This window comes from Euwallacea similis, chromosome 9 (assembly GCF_039881205.1).
Source record: "Euwallacea similis isolate ESF13 chromosome 9, ESF131.1, whole genome shotgun sequence".
Lineage (NCBI taxonomy): Eukaryota > Metazoa > Arthropoda > Insecta > Coleoptera > Curculionidae > Euwallacea > Euwallacea similis.
The window spans coordinates 3,867,784-3,888,657 of record NC_089617.1 but is presented as its reverse complement, the minus strand read 5'-3'; the positions used below and the strand labels follow the sequence as shown (position 1 = coordinate 3,888,657).

General features: G+C 38.5%; 1 protein-coding gene across 3 annotated transcripts in view; it reads left to right on the top strand.

Moving 5' to 3' along the window:
* The window catches only part of LOC136410754 (protein Wnt-4-like), a 50,028-nt gene extending 29,154 nt beyond the window's left edge, over positions 1–20,874 (top strand). For 2 of the 3 annotated variants that reach the window (XM_066393064.1, XM_066393063.1), the window contains exons 2-8: positions 15,935–16,066; positions 16,901–17,021; positions 17,149–17,266; positions 17,326–17,476; positions 17,620–17,741; positions 17,792–17,935; positions 18,122–20,874. In XM_066393064.1, the coding sequence (XP_066249161.1) occupies positions 15,965–16,066; positions 16,901–17,021; positions 17,149–17,266; positions 17,326–17,476; positions 17,620–17,741; positions 17,792–17,935; positions 18,122–18,323 (960 nt within the window). In that variant the 5' untranslated portion in view covers positions 15,935–15,964 and the 3' untranslated portion in view covers positions 18,324–20,874. Of the gene's footprint in view, positions 1–15,930; positions 16,067–16,900; positions 17,022–17,148; positions 17,267–17,325; positions 17,477–17,619; positions 17,742–17,791; positions 17,936–18,121 lie in introns of all 3 variants that reach the window. The other variant, XM_066393062.1, reaches the window with a different exon arrangement.

The window sequence follows — 20,874 nt, the reverse complement described above, 5'->3', positions numbered from 1 at the left end:
TTAGCGCAGAAATTTAAAATTGTGACCAAACGTTAAAAGTATAGTAATCACGGGATAAAAATCAGGGGCGGAACGCCAGTCTTAGAACTTCGATGCTGCATCTGCATATTTGGGATCATTTGAGAATTATTCCTGAGAAATAATTTTTCAAAATCTTAAGGTAATCCAGACTAATCTGATACGGACCCATCTCAAAGAATATTAACATCGACCTGTAACTTATTTTCCACGACTTCAAAGTACTGTTGACCCGAATCAACCTGATGATGAATTGTCGAGAAATCCGAAGTATCCACGACAGACCTGACAAATATCCTTTGATAAATCTCAACCATTCTAAATAAGAGATCCCCGCAATTTTCAAGTAGATATCACGTGTTGAACAGGAAGATCCCCCCAGCTTCCGAATTTGATCACAGATGGAGACAGAGCCTCTACTCTACAAGTTCCCATAACACCTCAGTGTACTTCCGATATATTCCCTGATTATTAACTTTGATCACAGATGGCAACGGCAACTAATAGTCCTTGTACCAATATTTACAACATAGTGCTATCAGATTTGTGTTATTAAGCCGCCGATCGCGATAAATAACGATTAAATAAATACCACATACATAATAAAGAATATGCAGCTTCCTAAACAGGCGATTCGTGCATCGATAGAAATGCAAATCAAGCGTAAATAATGGCCTGTCGTCATAAATTAAGCGTTTTATCTTTATGGTCGGTCATATTTTAAATACAGTGTAACATCAGCGTGAGCCGGTCATTTTGCATTGTGGTAATGATAATCGTTAAGTATGTCCTTTCAGGGAGGACAAGAAAGAGGAATGCGGCACAAAATATAGAGACAAAGGCATAAGTTAACGAACACATTTCAAGGGATTGAAAAAAGGAGACGAAATTGGAGAAAACAACGCTGAGAGGGAGGAATGTGAGGATACAGGGAAAGTATGTTTTGGGAAAAGAGAAACACAGGCAGACCTTGCACTACAACTACATATTTGATATGTACAGGGTGTTCATTGACGGGAGAAAGATACTTTAGGAGACGATTATACAGCTCATTTCCAACAAAAAAATATTAGGTTGTTCGGAAAGTAATTTCGTTTTTTCCCGACAGAGGATTTAATGGTATTTTTTTGCACTTAACCTCACACTTAAGCCATATAATTTTTATATGCTTTGAGAGCTCATATAACAAGGCTTGTGTGTGAAACATTTCAATTAATTCTACGCAGTAGTTTTTGGTTGGTGCCCTTTTAAATATGGAGAGCGATAAGCAGCATTTTCGACATATCCTACTGTTTTACTACAGAAAGGGTAAAAATGCTGTTCAAGCCAGAAAGAAATTGACCGATGTGTATGGAGAAGGTGTGTTGACAGTACGCCAGTGTCAGAACTGGTTCTCTAAATTTCGATCTGGCAATTTTGATGTCGAAGATGCACCACGTTCGGGAAGGCCGGTTGAAGCTGATAAAGACGCCATAAAGGCATTAGTTGATGCGAACCGTCGAATAACAACACGTGAGATCGGATTGAAGTTAAATTTATCGAATTCAACAGTTTATGACCACTTGAAAGGCCTGGGATTATCCTCGAAGCTCGATATATGGGTTCCCCATGTTCTCACAGAGAGAAATCTGTGTCGCCGCATTGACGTCTGCGATTCGCTTCTCAAACGTGACAAAAATGATCCGTTTTTGAAGCGCATCATTACTGGGGACGAAAAATGGGTTGTATACAACAACGTCAAACGCAAGAGGTCATGGAGCAAAAAAGATGAATCGACTCAAACCATTTCCAAAGCCGATATTCACCAAAAAAAGGTGATGCTGTCTGTTTGGTGGGATTTTAAAGGAATCGTTTTTTTTGAGCTTTTACCGGATAACACAACGATTAATTCGGAAGTCTACTGCCAGCAGCTGGACAAACTGAAGGATGCACTTCAACAGAAAAGACCCGAACTAATCAACAGAAAAGGTGTAGTGTTTCACCAAGACAACGCGAGACCTCACACAAGTTTGGTCACTCGCCAAAAGCTTTTACAGCTTGAATGGGACACAATGCCACACCCACCATATTCTCCAGACCTGGCACCATCGGATTATTATTTGTTCCGGTCACTCCAAAATTTTTTAGACGGTAAAACTTTCATCTCAAATGATGAGGTCAAAAACCACCTCGATCAGTTTTTTGCCAGCAAAGACAAAAAATTTTATGAGCGTGGAATTATGCTACTACCAGAAAGATGGCAAAAGGTGTTGGACCAGAACGGCCAATATATAATTTAATAAAGCATTTGTTTATTATACGAAAACTGTCATTCATTTTCACATAAAAAAACGAAATTACTTTCCGAACAACCTGATAGTTAATTTTTTTTTAAATTGGAGATTAACCCTTACCCCGAATATGTTCGTTTATTAGTAAGACAACGACTAGTTTCTATTGGATCTCCAGCTCATAATTATAGGCAGTCGACTATATAGCTGAACGAAAATTATTTGAATAGATAAATTGGACTCTATGATCTTATAAGATTGCCTGCGCGCAGTTCAGATCTAACCCTTCTGGATTTTTATCTTTAAACACTCAAGTGACCAACTTCGGACAGCAATCGAAGGAAACATCCTGTATATTTACGGAACGGTTGCATTTCTATGATATAATGGGATGAGCAACTCAAATTGTAGAATGTTAAACAGAGACTTCAATATCTTTCAAACGTTCGGCAAAGCTAATAAATAAAATGTTTTGATGCCAGTATTAAGCGTTAATTTATGCTTCGCCTTCATTGTATTTGCGCCAATAACCGTTAACACGAAAACATGTAAATTATTTTAATTTATTTGAAATGTGATGAATGAAGCACTTCCAAACTTATAAATCTTGAACGGCTGCGTCTAATCAGTCATTCGTTCGGGCCTTGGCTGCATCACTTTGACACTAAAAATTTTACAGCTTTACACCCTGCCACTTTGTTTATCTCCCGAATAAAAACAAATTCGGCCGTTTTTACGAGCCATAAAATATTATTTGTAAATTTTGGTTGTAATTACCGAGCAAATCGTAATATTTAGAGCCCGTTTGGAGCTAAAATAGACACCTTGATGGTACTCAAATAGACACCACGGGCTATATTTACGTGCCCGTATTTTTGGGCGATGAAAACGATGATTACCTACCTGTCAACGTTGCAGGTAGGTAAAGATTATTTTTATTTCACGTACGAGGAGCCTGAAACAAATTCACCATGATATTGCTGCTATAACAAATTATTAGCAACGATTAATCATCCAGTTTAGATCTCGGTTTTAATGGCCGACAGAGGTGTATCTACTCAAATCAAGCTTAAAATAATCAACAAATTTCGTGAGAGAACGTGGGAAATTTTAATAGCTGTGAGACGACAAAGATCTTGATGAGCTCACGGAACATGCAGATGAAGATGAAAAATAAGAGATGCTTCTTGTCTTTTATCAGAATTACTCTAGCGGAACAAAAAACGTTTGTGATACGCCACTGTGGATAAGTAAAATTTTCGAAATATCTGCGTTGCTTGATATCTAAAGTTTTGTTCATATTTTAAAATATTTTCCTTTAATTCACAAGATACAGTGGCGTACTCGTGTCACCTTATTTGTAAATAAATTGTTAATATGCTATAAAAAGTTAATATGATTTTAAAATCTTTTTAGCGGTGGCTCCTAACTAATTAAATGTTTGTGATGTGTCACTGCATATCTATAATTAATAATTCAAAATTTATAGTAAATTATGGCGAAACAACATAGTCAAGAACTGTAACACCAGTTTTGAACGAGATTTTACAGCGTTACCAACCATTCCGTTTAACTAGAGAAATCCGTATGACACGCCACTGAATCTGAGGTTGCGAAAGTTCAGAATTTAGATTAAACCCTGCCAAAATTGTAACGTAGTTTAACAAGACACAGAGGCGTGTTCTCGCTCCTGAAAAGGAACAAGAAAATTAATCAAGTTTGACCTTAATTAATCACACCTGACCCTTGAAATCCTTGTGATACCCCACTGAATTTCAGGTTCTGAAAGCTCCATCTGTAATACATTTCTCAGAGGGTATTACTCGAGACAATCTTGCCTCCATCTAGGATCAAACTCAGGAAATAAAGATTTGTTTTAGAGCTCACGAGATGACGCTCTAAATCTATTGATGTTGTGAATATAGAGATGTACTGAGGGGCCGATATACGATTAATAATCGCCTTACGCTCGATTGCAGTTATGTAATCTAGGATGGACAAATTTGATTTTTAGGATTGTTTGACACGAACATGAAAGAAAAATCATGAGGTTTTAACAGTTCCATCTGTGATAAATTTCATTTATAGTATTATTCGAGATTATGTTGACTTCATTTAGGATGAAATTCAGGAAGTAAAGATTTAATTTAGACCCCATAAGATGGCGCTCTAACTCTTTTGATGTTGAGAATGTAGAGATGTACTTAGGGGCCGATATTCGATTGATAATTGCCTTTCACGGGATTGTGGTTGTGCAATCTCGGATGGACACTTTTGACAAAGTTGATTTTTAGGATCTTTTGGGATGATCCGGGAAAAGAGCTCACGAAATATCGCTCTAGGTGTATTCCCATTGGGAATGTAGAGATGTAACAAGGGGCCGACATTCGATCAATAATTAATTTTCTTCTGCACCTCTGCCCATGCAAATCGAATAGGATGGAAATAACTTCTCGAGCATCGACAGGACTCGTTCGGCAAATTAACAAACACATTAACGGCGCAACCAGTATGAGCGATGGTGAGATAAATTACATGCCAAAGGAAGAATTCTCCTTCGGCTGTTGAAACAACAATTATTTTATATCCATAAGCAAAGTGGTGCTGAAAATAAACAAAAGCCGGATTTACAACCGAGCGTTGAAGCCATCAGCTTGGGTTGCTTACGTTTAATCTGCTGTCAGGGTAATACAACAAGAGGTGCTTATCAAGAGGCTCAAATTGATAGTGTTTAATGCAAAAGAAATGTGGAATTTAAGTCAAGTTGTTGAGTATTTACCGGGAATTTCATTGATAGTTCAAAAGAACCGGCAATCGTCTAGACTTTACGCCTGGAAGGCGAACATTGACGATTACCTCAGTTATGGCCCAAAGTGGAGGTCCATTTCACGTTCACCTCATAAACCGAGATCTGTATTGGGCACTAAAACAAGCATCAGCTGGCTTAATAGCGGGATTTACTCTACTGAGTAAACTCACGATCAGTCGTTACTCCTGATGGCTATTTCGTTTTATCTGTCGTTAAAGGCGGGTTTAAAGCTGGCGGGTTTCAACCTAAAGAGAGTAGATTCCGTGCCAATTACTGCATAAATAGATTTCAAAGTCTTGAGATGTTAAATCAAAGAAATTCAAGTTGTTCCGCGACGGTTATGATGCATGAGGCGACATGTGCTCTTGCTAGTCAAAGTGGGGTATAATTGGATGATTTAAGGAGTTTGGTATGGGGCCAAGGGTCTAAGAAACAGACTTAAAGGGGCTCGATTAATCATTCATAAATAAAATCAGTCAAATTATCTAATTCAAAAATAAAAGTGCGAACACAAGCGCTAACGTTCTTTAGACTATTATGTCGCGCTTGCGCAAACCGCCGACTCACGACTTAGAATGAAAGACAAAAAGGCTTGGGCGGATAGTCTAAAAACTGGTTTGGGATTTAAAACTCACAAAAACATCAAGATTTATTCTTTCGGAGAGCAAAAAATCTATCCGAACCTAAGATAGTAAATGTTCAATAGTGAGGTAAATTATTGATTCAGAAAATCAAAGCCAAAGTCAGTGCGTTGATGTAAATTGTAGAATCCTTCAAGGCAGAAAAACTAAAATAGCTTAATGGCTCAAAAATCGAATTAAAATTTAGAACCCCAAAAAGCACGAAGCTGTAAATATGTATTGCAAAATATAATAAGGAATTGAGGAGAGGGAGGAATGACAATTGAGTAAAAGTTTTATTATAATACGGATTTAGAACCCAAATCTTACGACACCACACACAAGGCAGCTGGAGAAAAGGCCAAAATCGCATTCCTGATTTGGATCCGAAAACACACAATCTTTGAATAATGGGCCCAAACATCGACGATAAACAAATCGCGTTCAGAAATAGATCAAACTGCGATTCCATATTTAGAATTTAGCACAGATATTACCGAAGAACGAATCAAAATCGGTCGAATTTGGAACCCAAAACACATTTTAGATTCAGGATTCGCACAAGTCCTGAACTAATTCAACATTTACTGAGAAATGAGCCAAACTTTGTTAGTGATTTAGAACCCCAAAACACAACGCCTATCTAGAATTTAGTAACAAACCACAAAAAAACTCAAATATGGGTCCTAAATAGAAAATCTTCATTATCCTGAGAGGAAAATCGATTAAGGTTTTAGAACTCAAGAATGAACCAGAAGCTCTAATGATAATTTAGAAACAACTAGTGACTTGTTTAGAAATAATTTAAAATTCGATCCCAGATTTAGAACCCAAAACAGGAAATCTTTATTACTAGGCAATAAATCCCTCAGGATTTAGACGGGAAAGCTTAACGAGTATCATTTTAGAACATGGTGATAAGGTACCAAAAGATTTATTTGGCTCGCTCTGCAAAACATCACTTTACGGTCTTCTAGCTATGGGACTTAAAGCGTGCAATTCTAAACGTCTAAAAAATCAATTTCAGATATAGAGCTCAAGGCAAGGAGTAATATTGAAAAATGTGTAAAAATTGGATTTTCGACCAAAAAGTAATAGAATCCAAAATGTGCAACCCCGAAAAAGAGTCGACGCTGGATTTGCGATTTAGAATCCAAAAGCGAATCGCCCGTTCAGGAAGCGTTCTAAATCAGTAAACTTTGATTGTTCAAAGCCATGGAAAAGACTGAAAATTATATCCTCCGACAGGAGTGTCGAGTTTAGCTTCCCATCGAATTCTAAATTTAGTACTTGTTAAAGACTCATTCCTCACTTTATTAGTAGTACTTTTGGTACTTAATGTGCCTTTAATGTTATCAAGAGGTCTAGACATATTCATATTTTAGCTGACAGCCAGAAGTGGGTCGTCTCAGCTATTTCGAGCCGCATCCAGATATTCGGCAAAGTGCGCTCCTGTGAATTTGCGGGCGCTGGATCTACCTGGATGCAGTAGCCATAACAGAGTTCCTAATAGAATCCAGGGAATGTTTCCAAGCCGATTATTACAATAATAGTTTCGAATACGGTGAACTAAAAACAAACGAAGCGTCTCGGTCCATCAGTAGCACCTCGGAATACCGAATAAAAAATCGGTAAACACACGAATTATTATCTAAACATATAAAATTTTAAATTTCTCACGAGTTTTAAATGGGGAAAATACACTGTAAAATCAAATTGATGAAAGCCATATGTGTTTTATGCCCGTTTTATGCTCCGAAGCGGATTTAATAGAGATCCCTATTCTGAAAGATTGAATCGTTAAGTCGAGGAAGCTCCGTAACTTCGCCTAAGTACTATAATATAGATTGCAATATCCGATTACGATGTTAAATGCGCAATTCCGATCTGTCTTCTCCTATCTGATCTATTCGTATATGTGAAAGGAGGCTCACAATTAGACGTATAAAGATAAGAGCTCAATGTGGGACATACAATGTTAAAGCCATGTAACATCCAGGTTTAAAGTCCTCATGATTGCAAGTCATTAAATCAAGCTCCAATAAATTCGTTATAAACAGTCTGATAGTCACGGTCAGCCTCCCAAACTCAGTCAGGGGCAGGCGGGTGGGAATATGATTCCCTCAGAATTTTTGTTTGGACCTTTACCTGAATAGCTCATGATTTTATATTATCGAGTTATTACTGCAAGGCACGTGGGAACATGACTCGTTCATGGCTAGAGAGCAGTGGGAATCCAACGAGTATCCATACCAAGAGAGTGGTGGAAACCCAACTTAACTCATACCAATAACACAATGAATCCCGAAAGTCGGTTTGGGCGCTTACACGAACAGCGCGATCTGCTACCCTCGGGTTAGTATTGAGAGCTTCGTGGGGTTACGACTGAAGCATATTGAGAGGACCGTGGAAACACTAACGGCGGAAACCACGAGTGCCGATTGCGATCTTTCCCCGAGCAGTTTCATTTTATGTCCTCGAATTATCGCCGGAAGATACGTGGGATCAGAGCATGTGAGTCGAAACGTGAAGGAAAATCCTCATCAAATTTTAATTTTCCTAAGGGTCCCATTAATAATGTGAATCGTCGTAATTGGTACTTGGATTTAGTGAGACCGCAAACATTCTAAACCTGCAGATACTTGATGGTATTTCACAGTTGAACTGAAACTGTCGAGTTTTAACCCAAAGTTTGGGGGCGATAAGTCTTGATCTGAACAGTCCGATTTGCTATGTTGTGAATTGCAAGCTACGTAGGAATACGATTTGGTTATATCGAGGGGTTAGTGGGAATACGACTCGTTCATATCGAAGGATTAGTGGGAATACGATTCGTTCATATTAAGAGGCCCGTGGGAATACGACTAGTTTGTGTCGAGGGGTTCGCGAAAACGCAACTTACTTTTATCAACGACAGAGATGAGGAGTGCCGGTTTGGGTATAATAATGTCCGTGTTGTCCAAACCTTTATTTTCCTGCACGTCTAAAAGGAAAATTAATGAAGTCGCCTGAATCTTGAAACAACTTTAACATCTGTTGTGCACTTAAACATACCCAAATTGCACATTTACGAATAATTCCTCTACAAGATCTCCATCGAGATTACCACCTCGCAACTATCACAAAGGGTGGTCCCATCTCGCAGGCTTTTTATCTTGGGACGTATTAATAATCATCGTAGTATAGATGCGAAGGATCCAAGCATGGGTGGCCAGAATATTTCTGCAGGAATGTATTTACTCATTAAACCTTTTTTTCCCAGGCCGAAAGAGATAGAGGTACGACAAACATGGCAATTAATCGCTGTTTATAATTGACGTTAAGTCTATATTTTACAATTTTTCCCAATGATGTGTGATGGACGACATCATTCTTTGATAGAGGAAAAATCGTCATTCATTTCCCCTAGGCATTGGCGAAGAATAGCGTAGCAAATGCATAGGATTCTTGGAAAATTAAACCTGAAAGGAAAACTTATGCTTCGGACAGTTTATTATACGGGTTTTCAATACGCGTGATTTGTTTTGGCCATTGTCCTGCAGGGTCCCCGTTATATTATACTTTCTTGCGGGGTCGTAAAAAGTAACTGCCCCGGGGGATAGTTTATGAATTCCGGGGGTTATGGCAAGTATATGATCGCCTGGACTCCGTGTCCAAGCGACGGGAGCCGGAAATTCTTATTAAAGCAGACCCATACATTCCCGAATTCCCTATTTTCCTTTTACCGCCCTTGTCCCATTACGTATACGCCGGGAAAAATATTGATGTTATTATGGGGTCTGGCCCGGTATATTGGAAACATAAAAATCCTTGTAATCATTGTCCTAAGGGTGTCTAGTTAGGACCATTCCGCCTTGAAGCCTGACAATATCTTTTCCCTCATCCATCAGAGTATTTAGCTCGTTTGTACCGTGCGTTTTAAAAAATGTTCCGTCAGGTAGGTTTTGGATTTTTTCGACGCCGAGCCCGTATGTCGTTGATATGTTCTTCTACGTAAACACACAAACCTAACCTCACTTAAATACGACTCCGTTTCCCTTATTATTAGTTGGATATTATTAAAAACAGTCTTTCTCGGGACTCCACGGACTCGTGCGTTGGGCAGGTAACGTTTCCTGAGTGCTAAAAATGGTGTTTACATTCGGACAAAAAGTCTTTGTGGTTGAGCCTCATTTTCGGAATGAGCAGGTCGTAAACGAAGAATGGACCTTTGAAATTCGACCCTGTCTTCAAGGGTTTCGTAAAAACTTTCCCCACGTTGCAGTGCCGGAATCGCAACTTCGCGACACTTTGAATTATATTGTGAAACCGTTTCATTAAACTGGCAGTGTTCAAAGGAAATCGAAAAGTGGTAGACCGACTAAATGAACCCCAGAACTTGTTGAAAATGTGAGGAGAGTAATGGATGACGATATCATCCCAAAAACACTTTTTCAACAAGTGGATGTATCGCCTAGCACTTGTCATTTAATTTTTTTTTTTAATCTAGAACTACATCCATACCAGGTGCAACCGTTTTAGGGACTACGGCTCCCGGATTATCAAAAAAGACTAAGATATTGCAATTGATTTAAAGTTTCAATCTCGAAAAAGATCATTTTTAATAAAATCCAACTAATAACGAAGGTAAACAGAGTCATACTTAAGTGAGGTTAGGTTTATTTGTTTATATTCGAGGTTATGTAGAAGAACATATCAAAGACATACGTGCTCGGTGTCAAATAACTTCAAAGCCTACTTAATCAAAAATTTGTTTTACGTACGGTACTTCCCCAAGTTAGGTAACTTGCAAATTTGCACAGATTTGCATGCGATTTCTCTCCGAGTAGAAAACCGCGTTTACTGCATGTTTGTTTCCAACGCAGCCAATTCAAGTGAAATAAAATCTGTCAATAGCAATTTATATCACTTGTAGCAATATTTCTATATATTAAATCCTTATTCGCAGACGTTTATGAAACACGTTGGACGGGTTCTTTAAGAGTGTGTTAAGCAGTGGTATAGGTACCCATTTGTCTGCTTTATTCAAGCAGTTTCGTGTCAAGTAGGGCCAGTCTTGCCAATTTTGTTTTTTTCTGCAGCCACAAAAACATTCACGGATTAAAACCCCGAACATGAGGTTCTCCTCTAAAAAAGGCGAGAGAGCGCAATTTAAGACTTAGGACACTCCAAGCGCAAAATTTTGAAATATGACCCAAAACTTAAAGCAGCTGGGTTCAAAAACTCAACTTAGAACTCAAAATCTGGACTGATCTAACGGACCGAAGTTCAGTTTCGAATTTAGGTGAAACCCAAAAGGCGAAACGTTACAAACTGAGCCAAACTTAACGATTCAGCATTGAGAACATAAACTCTCGGACAGTGATACTGATCGGAGGAAGAGTTAGAATCAAAACTACATAACTTATCTGTCCACTACTCAACAGATAACCAACACGAAACTTTTCTTCTTCTTCTCAAATAAAGATTTAAAGTCCAACGTAGCAAGCTTACAATGGTCAGCCGAAGCCCAATTCAGAATTTAGAACCATTTGTCAAAACAGTGAAAAATTCATTAAAAATTTCAATCATAAAACCATGCGAATGGTGCCAAAGTTTCATTGAGTGTTTAGGGTAGAAGGTATCAGACGAAATCACCGAAAAGTAGCCAAAGCTCTATTCAGGATTTAGAACACAAAATTATACACAGAAAATCACAACCAAAACTCAGTTTAATATTAAGAACACAAAGTTTGAGACAAGCAGCGGATTCTCAGGTGAAGATTTAGAACCTCTAAGCAGGACAGAACCGTGGAGCAAAGCATCCAAAATCCGAATTAATTCCGAAATAATTTGGAACGAGGGAGCTTTTAATACTGAGCAAAACTGTATTAAAGAATTAGAGCCTGAGGAATAAAGTAATAAAAAACGAAACTCTACTCTAGAATTAAAACACGATAACTAGAAAAATAATAAATAAATAAAATCTCAGGATTTAGAACACAAAAAAATTAGCCAAAATCCGTTTCCATTTTAGTTTCAGAATAGAGCATTTTGCGCATTGGAAATGGAAAGTTGTATTATAGAACCCATGCCAGCACTAATTGAGGGTTGTTCTAAATCTAGTGTTAAAGTTTCTTTGATTTAAATACTAAATTAAATTATGCATTGAAATTAAGAGACAACGAGCTCCAAATAAATAATTGCTTGAGTATAGAACTCAGAATCGAAGATTACCACAGAGATTAGAGGACAAACAATAAATTATGAAACTACAGAATTAAGCGCAAAATTAATTTAATAATTATTGCTTTTGAAGCGACAGTTAAAAATCACACACATGCATAGAAAATAAGTTATTACCGTTATCTAAAGAGAAATAAATTAAAAGTGGAAACACCTTGTAAATCAATCCCAACGATATCTTTTCGCAGCAAAGTAATTAAAGTAACTTAAACTGCCTGCATTTAGCTTTAATTACCGTTGTGATGCCTATAAAGCGCCAATTTCTTCGATTTGAGAAGAAATCAAACTGCGGTAGGTAATTATCTAAAGGAAATATCAGACAATTAACAATAAAAAAATATGATCCTGTATATTTTTATTACTGTAACCTGAACTAACCCGTGTGGTCCATTATATCGCGTGGCTTAAAAAATCTTAATAAGTTAACGTAAGAAGAAAATTAAATTTCTTGCTGGCAGTTTATTCAGCTGTTTCCTCAAAAAGAACTAGAATTTTTGAATTTTAATTGAGACACTCTGTATAATAAAGTAAGATGAAATTTCAAACACACTGTATGTACATATACTCAAAAGGTGATCTCTACATTCAACATCGTCAGTAAATTAGTCATTGTCAGACTCGGAAGAGTTGAAGTTAAATATGGAAGTGGATTGCGGAAGCTGGGTCTAGAGTCAGAAAAAGCGGTTGGACGGTTGGATGTTCAAATTTTTGCAGATTTATTGGCCTTTAACGTTTGGTGGAATTGTTAACTCTCAACACGGAAAATAAATTATTATCGAAGTCAGCGAAGTGGTTGGATGTTGATTGTCAACGTCATAGAAACTTCTGGTTCTAACGTTGCAGACCAGTTCGTTACGACAAAGCGGTTACATGTTACTTAGAGTTGGTAGGTTTCGTGATTTTCAATGTGTGAGATTTTTTCCTTTTCCCTGTACAAGGGAAATTGTGAAGATTCGAAAAACGGTTGGATACTATGATTCGAAGATTTATTGAGTATCAATATTTTGGAAAACAACGGTCGAAATTGAGTTTTGAGGATGCCTGGGTCTGTAAACTGACAATATTGAGGGAGCTGTTGGCTCTCAATGTTCAAAAACGATGATGAGTATCGACTTTGATAAAGCGGTTGGTTGTTGAAATTGGAGGGTTGTAAAATCTGATGAGTGTCACAGCTTCCAAGATGATTAATTCTTATCAACGTACGTAGATTTGATCACTCTCAATTTCTATCCAATGAAACACTGGTTACTAGCCGTTGGTCAAGCAAGTTAATTCAGCTGAATTCAGACTGGTTCAGTATTTCATCTCATGAGTCTTAAAATAGGCGAAGCTTGGCAAACAGCGGTTGCTTATGAAGATTCGTGTATCTCTTCACTCTCAAAGATTTAGTTCAGATTATTTTCAAGATCCGTCGAGTTTTAAGTTTGCCGAAGATGTTAATTGTCGGTTGTCGTAACGCGGTTGTTTCTTGGTAAATCTGATGACTCTCAAGGTTGGACGGAAATGTTGTTTCCTTGAGTGGCATATTAGGACAGTTAGCAATGCGATTGGTTTGCTCAGATTTGCAAGATTTAGTAAGTATTAAGATTGGGGAAGTCTGTGACTGGCATAGCGATTGGATGGCTCAGATCTAATATCGTATAGTAAAATTCGAAAAGCTGGTTGGTCGCTAAAATTCATAGATCTGGAGACTCTCAATGTTGACTAAAAACACTGTTTAGTGGCGTGATAAAATGATTGATAGAGTAAATTGTTTACTGAGGTTAATACATCTGTAGAATCTCATTAATGGGTAAGCTTGTGGTTGATTAAATTGAAGTTGAAACAGTAGTTGGCCATTAATAAATCGATTAGCTCTCAACTTTGAACAAGCTGCTTGCTTCTAATTCAGTGTTAGAGCTGCCCCTTGTTAACGATGGAAATTGCTTGACAGAAATAGCGAGTTGCTGAATGGGAAGTTGAGGGTGTCGCAACATCTTGACTTCCAACCTTCAAGGAATAATGGAACAATTCTTAAATCTCGAGTTGATATCATGGCGATCGCCGGCTACATAATCTTCTTCAGGTGTCTACCACCAAGAAAAACAAAATCAGCGCATTCGCAGCAATTTTAATTGACCTCAAACCCGAAGGCACCTTTCCCTCATAAATCCCGAACCAGAGACTTCGCTTCACGTTTCAGCTTCCAAATACGGCTTTAATAAGTCCTTCTGCACCAAAGACATTCCGACTCCCTTACATACCAATAAGGAATAAATAATCCTGCTTTTTTCGGGCCCAGAAGGCCAAATAACTTCACGATGCGCTTTCGACGTGTAAATCAGCACAGATGTTCTTGTGCGGACCAGTCTTCGATTGTTTCTTTTAAACTCTTAACTTGACGATAAAAAAAAACCGTTAATAATGATCAAAGAGTGACAAAATCGATTTTTTTTATGCGTCGATAAAGTAGAGCGTCTCTAGATGACTAATGAAAACTAAATTTTTGTGAGTAGGGATGGGCGAGGCTGTATCGAATCGTTAATGCACGTGCCAGAAGTGTATATACACTGCTGACGGGTGAAGAGTCAATAAAAATCGAATACCAGGAACTTTTAGGAGCTTGCCTCTTCCTGAGTTGAGGAATATTCACAATTTCACTCTTTAGTTCCCACTAGGCATGAACTTAAGAAATCGATACTCTTATCGGTTGGCTCGCTGGTGGCTCGCTGGTGCATTATTTTAAAAAATGGATCCTATTTTTAACGATTTTATTCGCTTTTTAGAGAAGGAACGTTGCCGAACGTCTCAATCTCGCTGATTCCTAAGAATAAGTTGTGTTTGCCATTAGTCAAGCTCCATTTTTAAATCTCATCGTTGTGATTAAAAAATGTTCGTCAACAACGATTAAAGTCTGAGTGACAGGATCGATCTTTCCTGTATCGATAAAGTAAATTCAGTCCGAGAATCTGATGGGAAAAGATTTGCTTTGCATAGGGATGATCTAGGTCGAATCGAATTTTTCCTGTAGATTATTCAAAACATTTATTCGACTTCAAATGGACAAATTATGAAGCCGGAAAGACATGAAGGTTGGCACAAACTTATTTTTACAGCTCCGTACTTGGTGGCATTCCACAAGTACCGAGACTTATCCGTTAGATCCCTTATTTGTTGGCAAAATAAATTTCAAAACGAAGGTGTTAGGAACTGCAAAAATGAATGCGACTCCTGACGGGCAAAATGCGAAGCGATGAAAGCGCTTGCAGTTGACAGACTTTTGAGGTTACGACTTGCTTCGCAGCGCCGCCATCGTTGATTTGAGTTTCCGTCAGAGGTAAAGTTCAAAAATCGACACTCTTATCGATTCCCATTCATTTGGTGCGTAAAAAAATCGACTTCGCTTTTAACGATTTTATTCGCGAAGGCATATTTCCGAGTGTGTCGATTTCGTTAATCTCTAACAAGGGCAATTGTTTTTGCCATCAGTCAAGCTCCATTGGCCCCAGCTAATTCTGATCCGGAACCGGAAACACTGGGAGCTTTTCTTTGGCTAATTAGCGCGGGATTGGCCGGAGGCGGCCAATTGAAACAGGGGCGCCACTTACGCCCCATTGGTTGCCATTATGCATTGTATTTGCAGAACAAGGGCTCTATTATTTCCTCGTTGGCCTCGTTAGACCTTCGATGAAAGCCCATTAAAATTGCCTTTGGGGGATCTAAACGTGCATATACCTTGTTAGGTACGCAGCAAAAAACTCGGGGCCATCTCATTAACTGCGCGGTTGCTTATTAAGTTTTTATGCGTGTATTATGAAATTGCTTTCTGATCGGGCCTCAGGTGGCCCCTTACGCCCTAACAGCTCTCGGGAAGATAAGCTCTTGATCTCGAGCTCGGGGGAATTGAATTAGGGCCGAATATAATCCCCTTTTGCAAATCCACCCCTAATTTCGCCGATTTTTCTTACGGTCTTTTAGTGGACGATTTTAACGAAATGCTTTGTCGCAGGCAGTTAGGGTTCCCCACAACGCTGCCCACCATCATGAACCTGACGCCACCTGCGCACAAGGAGAAATGCATGAAGATGGACTTCCTCGTGGACAAGCAGAAGGAGCTCTGCGCGAAATATGACAGAATTTTGCCGGTAAGTAGGTAATCTTATCACAGCTGAAGAAATGGCGATTATTTTAATGATAATATTTGTCGAGCCATCGATGATGCGTTCCAAGAAAGACCTCATATTGAAGCCCGCACTGCACCGATGCAAACCACACACAGATAGCATATGTTGTGCACACACAGTATACATGCCAGCCAAATAAAATACAACGTACCTCAATTTGTTTTTGTTTGCGGCTTAAGAAAGACAAATATTTGTAATTGTCGTTGGGCTAAGTCGAGAGGTGTTAATAAACTGGCTTTTAAGAACCACTCAAATCATCGGGGTTCCTAATGCCGGTATAACGACGTACTTCGCTCTAATAATAGAGAAACCGTTTTCGGTATCCACAGACCGAGATTTTTTTTCATAGAGGTATCGTTGTTTGTCCTTGTGGTAAGAACGGAACCGCATTTTTCTCTAAGAATCAACAAGAATTCACCTTTTCTCCCAATTCAGTAATAAGGTCAGACTTGATTCTGATGGAGAGTAGAGCTGGGACTGACGTCAAAATATTATCAATGGAGAACAGCCCTGCCATCTACAACGTCTGCAAATCATACGTCATTTTCACCTGACTTTTGATTCTGATGGGAGATAGAAGTGACGTCAATATGGCCGATGAAAAACACCTCTGTTATCGATGATGTCAGTAAATCGTACGTCATTTTCATCGGACTCTTGATTCTGATGGAGAGTAAAGCTGAGACTGGCGTTGCAAAAAAGCTCTATCATCAACAATGTTAACAAATCATACCTCAAGAAAATGTCAATTGTCAAATGTTTTTGATTTGTTGTAGCGGATGTTTTTCATTCCAGATAATAGGCAGTGGCGCCAAATTGGCCATCGAAGAGTGCCAAAATCAGTTCGCCTTCACCAGGTGGAATTGCACAACCTTCCCCGATAAAAACAACACGTTTGGCAATGTTGCCACCATAAGTAAGTAGATTCTCTAATTTTTCGCTATTCCTAGTGCAAGTGACATCATCTATTGGCTCTTCCAAGCCATTATACTTGAGGAACATATTATAAGATGGAGCTTTTTTTAATAATAATTTCCCTCTAGAGAGCCGGGAAGCAGCATACTTGAGCGCCATCTCTGCGGCCTCAGTGGCGTACGCGATCACCCGCGCATGCACGAAAGGGGAATTAGCAGAGTATTGTTCTTGTGACAACAAAATCAGGTTTAATTTACAAGACTTAAGCTAGAATTGCAGGGAAATTACACTTAAAAACTTTGCAGAATGAGAAAAACGACCAAATGGAAATGGGGCGGGTGCTCAGACGACATTCGATTTGGAGAAAAGTTCTCCAGGGAGTTTTTGGACGTGCGAGAGGATGCTGGCACAGCACTGGGGCTCATGAATATACACAACAACGAAGCGGGAAGGAGGGTTAGTAAGTTACATACATCCTAAAAACCTCTTTTTGTATCATTGTTCCTTTGTCGTTGATTTCAAGTGTCTTTTGTCAAATATGATCTTGTCAAAGTTCTCAACACTGTCCCCTGTCAAGCAATGTAATATGACATTTTCAGGCAGTAAGATCACGAATGCAGCGTACCTGCAAGTGCCACGGCGTATCGGGTTCCTGCAGCATGCAGATCTGTTGGAGACGGCTGCCAGCCATGCGCAAAGTCTCCGAGGGGCTCTATAAGAGGTCAGTAGTCCTTTGACCTTTTAGAGGTGTTCTTTTATAGGTATTTGCAGGTATGAGGGAGCCTCCCATGTAAAATACGCGGAAAAGCGGAGAAGAAGCAAGCTGAAGGTGATCAGTCCAGACTTCAAGAAACCGAACCGGACTGATTTGGTGTATTTGGATGATTCTCCCGATTATTGTGAGATGAATGAGTCGTAAGTTGGTTTTCAATATGGGAGTCAGGCCGCCATCTTGAGATATATGACTGACAGATCATCTGGAAAATTTGACATCTTATAAATGTATAATATGAATCGTCAGTCACGAGCTCCAAGATGGCGGCGTGTGTCAGGAAGTCTTGAGTGAGTTGCGGAGTATGTGATTGACAGTTTGCATTCTAGATTAGACATCTTGGGCACGAGAGGGCGCATTTGCAACCTGACCAGTCAGGGCATTGATGGGTGCCCCCTCTTGTGCTGTGGGAGGGGTTATCAAACGAAGATAAAGGACGTGGAGGAGAAGTGCAACTGCCAGTTCGTGTGGTGTTGTAACGTGGTGTGCAGTACTTGTCGGTCGCGAAAAGAGGAACATGTGTGTAATTAAGTTTTTCCGATAATATGCAGACTCTTACGAGAGGTTACAGTCTTGAATTTGAAGCTTTATTTATTTTTCTTAGCAGTGTTCTGTACCAAAAGTGATCTACGGTAGTTTACATACATATCCCTTTTCAAGATAGATCAGTAGTTTTCGGTTGAAATCGGCGCTCTATTGTTGGTGCTGAGTGTGAGTATATAGGGAGACACGGCAGGTATTTCATGATCAATGATGGACCACATGAGTACCAGAGCAGTATTGGTATAATTGAGAGGGAAGAAATAAATTTTGCCTCCAGCAAAAGCTTCTGATGTTTGTGAGGGGAGTGGAGGACTCCAAGAGATCATGAGGAGCATCATCAAGGGGCGTCTTTTCTAACTCACAAAGAGAAAATATTCGGATGTCTCATCTCGTCCACTCTTATCTGGTCAGATGCCTAGTGGGATTGAAATAGGGGATTTTGAAGATCTCGGTTCTTCTTCGTGGCGGAAACACATGTTTTCCCAAAATCTTGGACAGAAATCTTCTTTTATAGCTCTCTAATTCTGGGAATTAGATTCAGATCTAAGATGGAAATGAGATTATTTACCTTAATTTGGTCTAACGTTTTTCAAGGAATTTAATGGGGAATTTTTGAGTTCTAGAAAGTCTCCTTCCCCTATCAATCCTGGATAGGATCTTATTCTTGCCTCACTTTGCAGATTCTATGGAATTCAGTCCAGATATCTACTGAAAATGGGCTTTCTCTCTTAGTTTAATTCCAATTTCGTTTAAAAAATTCAATCGAATTCCGAATATCTGAGATCTGTCCTGTGAAGAAGGAACGCTTTTTGTTCCTCAAATTCTGGACAAGGCTTTTCTTGTCTGAGTTTTCAAGGCATGAGATCCAGGACCAAACTGGAAACAGGCCCACTTTTCTTGGTTTGGTGCCAAATTTTTCAAAGAATTCAAGAGAATATCGAAGACTTGATACGTTCTCCTTCGTGGAGGAATATCTTTTCTTCCCTGAATTATTTTAACCGAAAATAAGAGTTCCAGATCATTCTGTCCAGAAGTTGTAGTTTGGGTTAGGTAATCGCTTTTGAAGAGTCAAGCCATTACCGAAAACTTCTGGATGGTCCTATCACTACTGGCAAGCCAAATTGTACTTTTCCATAGTTTATAATCACTATATGAAGATTTCTTTAATCCAAAATAGTATTTATGAATCATGATCCAACGAGTTTGATTTTTTTAAATTGGACCAGAATTTCAGTTATCTGTGCTAATTCGAGCTATCACCGGAAATTTCTAGCTGACATCACACAGCACTAGCACATATCACTAGAGCTGGAAAATTGAGTTCAAATTTCCAAAGTTTATGGCCACTATTAGCAGATTACTTTAACCCAAAATTACAGTTCTGAATGGTCATATCAAGTACCAAAACTTCTCCCAATAGTTGTTGGGCCGTAAAACAAACACCATATCAACACAGATGAAAATCAAGTCGATTATTCAAGATAACGACATTTGCCATGTGACATGACCATCATTGCTTTCAAAATGGCGATCTGCTCACCGCCATCTTGAGTTGTCTTGCCTTGGTTTCGAGTTGATGTATGTCCGTATAGATCTGAACCATTCAAAATATTAGTGCGTAGGTACCTACTTAAATATATGATTATGTACTTATGGTGTTTTTATGACGTAGATAGGACTTAATACGGTAAAAAAACATGAAATATTAATCGTATTTTCGGTAAAAGGAGACGTACATTTTTCTGTATATAGCGGTCTAGATTTTTGTAACTTATTATAAGTAAATCACATACTACTTACCCACTTACAACTTACCCTCTACTGTGAAAAATTTATCGGTAACCAACAAAATACCGAGAACGTTCCCTTCCTCCTCCATTTTCGGCCAACTTCGATTGAAATGGCTGTTTCATTTCATATATGAACCAATAGAAATCATCTTGTTTTGATACGAGAGCATGGCGGCCATCTTATTTCTTCCAGATTCTCTTTTTGGCGTGTGCGCAGTAGAGTGGTTATTCGAATTTATGTAGTTTGACTGTATATAATTAGAAATCTAATATATTTTCCCTAATAATAGCGGCTAGAAAGCCATTACGAATAATTCTGTAAATATCTATAACACTTAAACTTAGACGTGTAGGTGACGTTTTTTCATCTATATATAGTTTAGTAGGAATAATTATTTCTTCCCTTGTGTTTATATAAATTCTCCGAATATAGATAATTACGTAGATTTAAAGATAAACCGCAAATAGTCCTTTGTACTCCCCAATTTTCAATTCAATCGATGCACTGAAATATGCGGCAATAGACTACTTTTAATATAATGAACTTTTGTAAGGATGCACGAGTGTATATAATATTATAAACCCTGTATTACAAGAAGAAAATATAGATTTACTACGTATAACCCGATGATATTATATTATGCGATGTAAGCAAATACCTCTTGATTGTAATTTGTACTATTGTATTTATTGATTTAGATGTTGATTGTATGGAAATACGCAGTATTATTAAAATCTTTGTGTAGAAA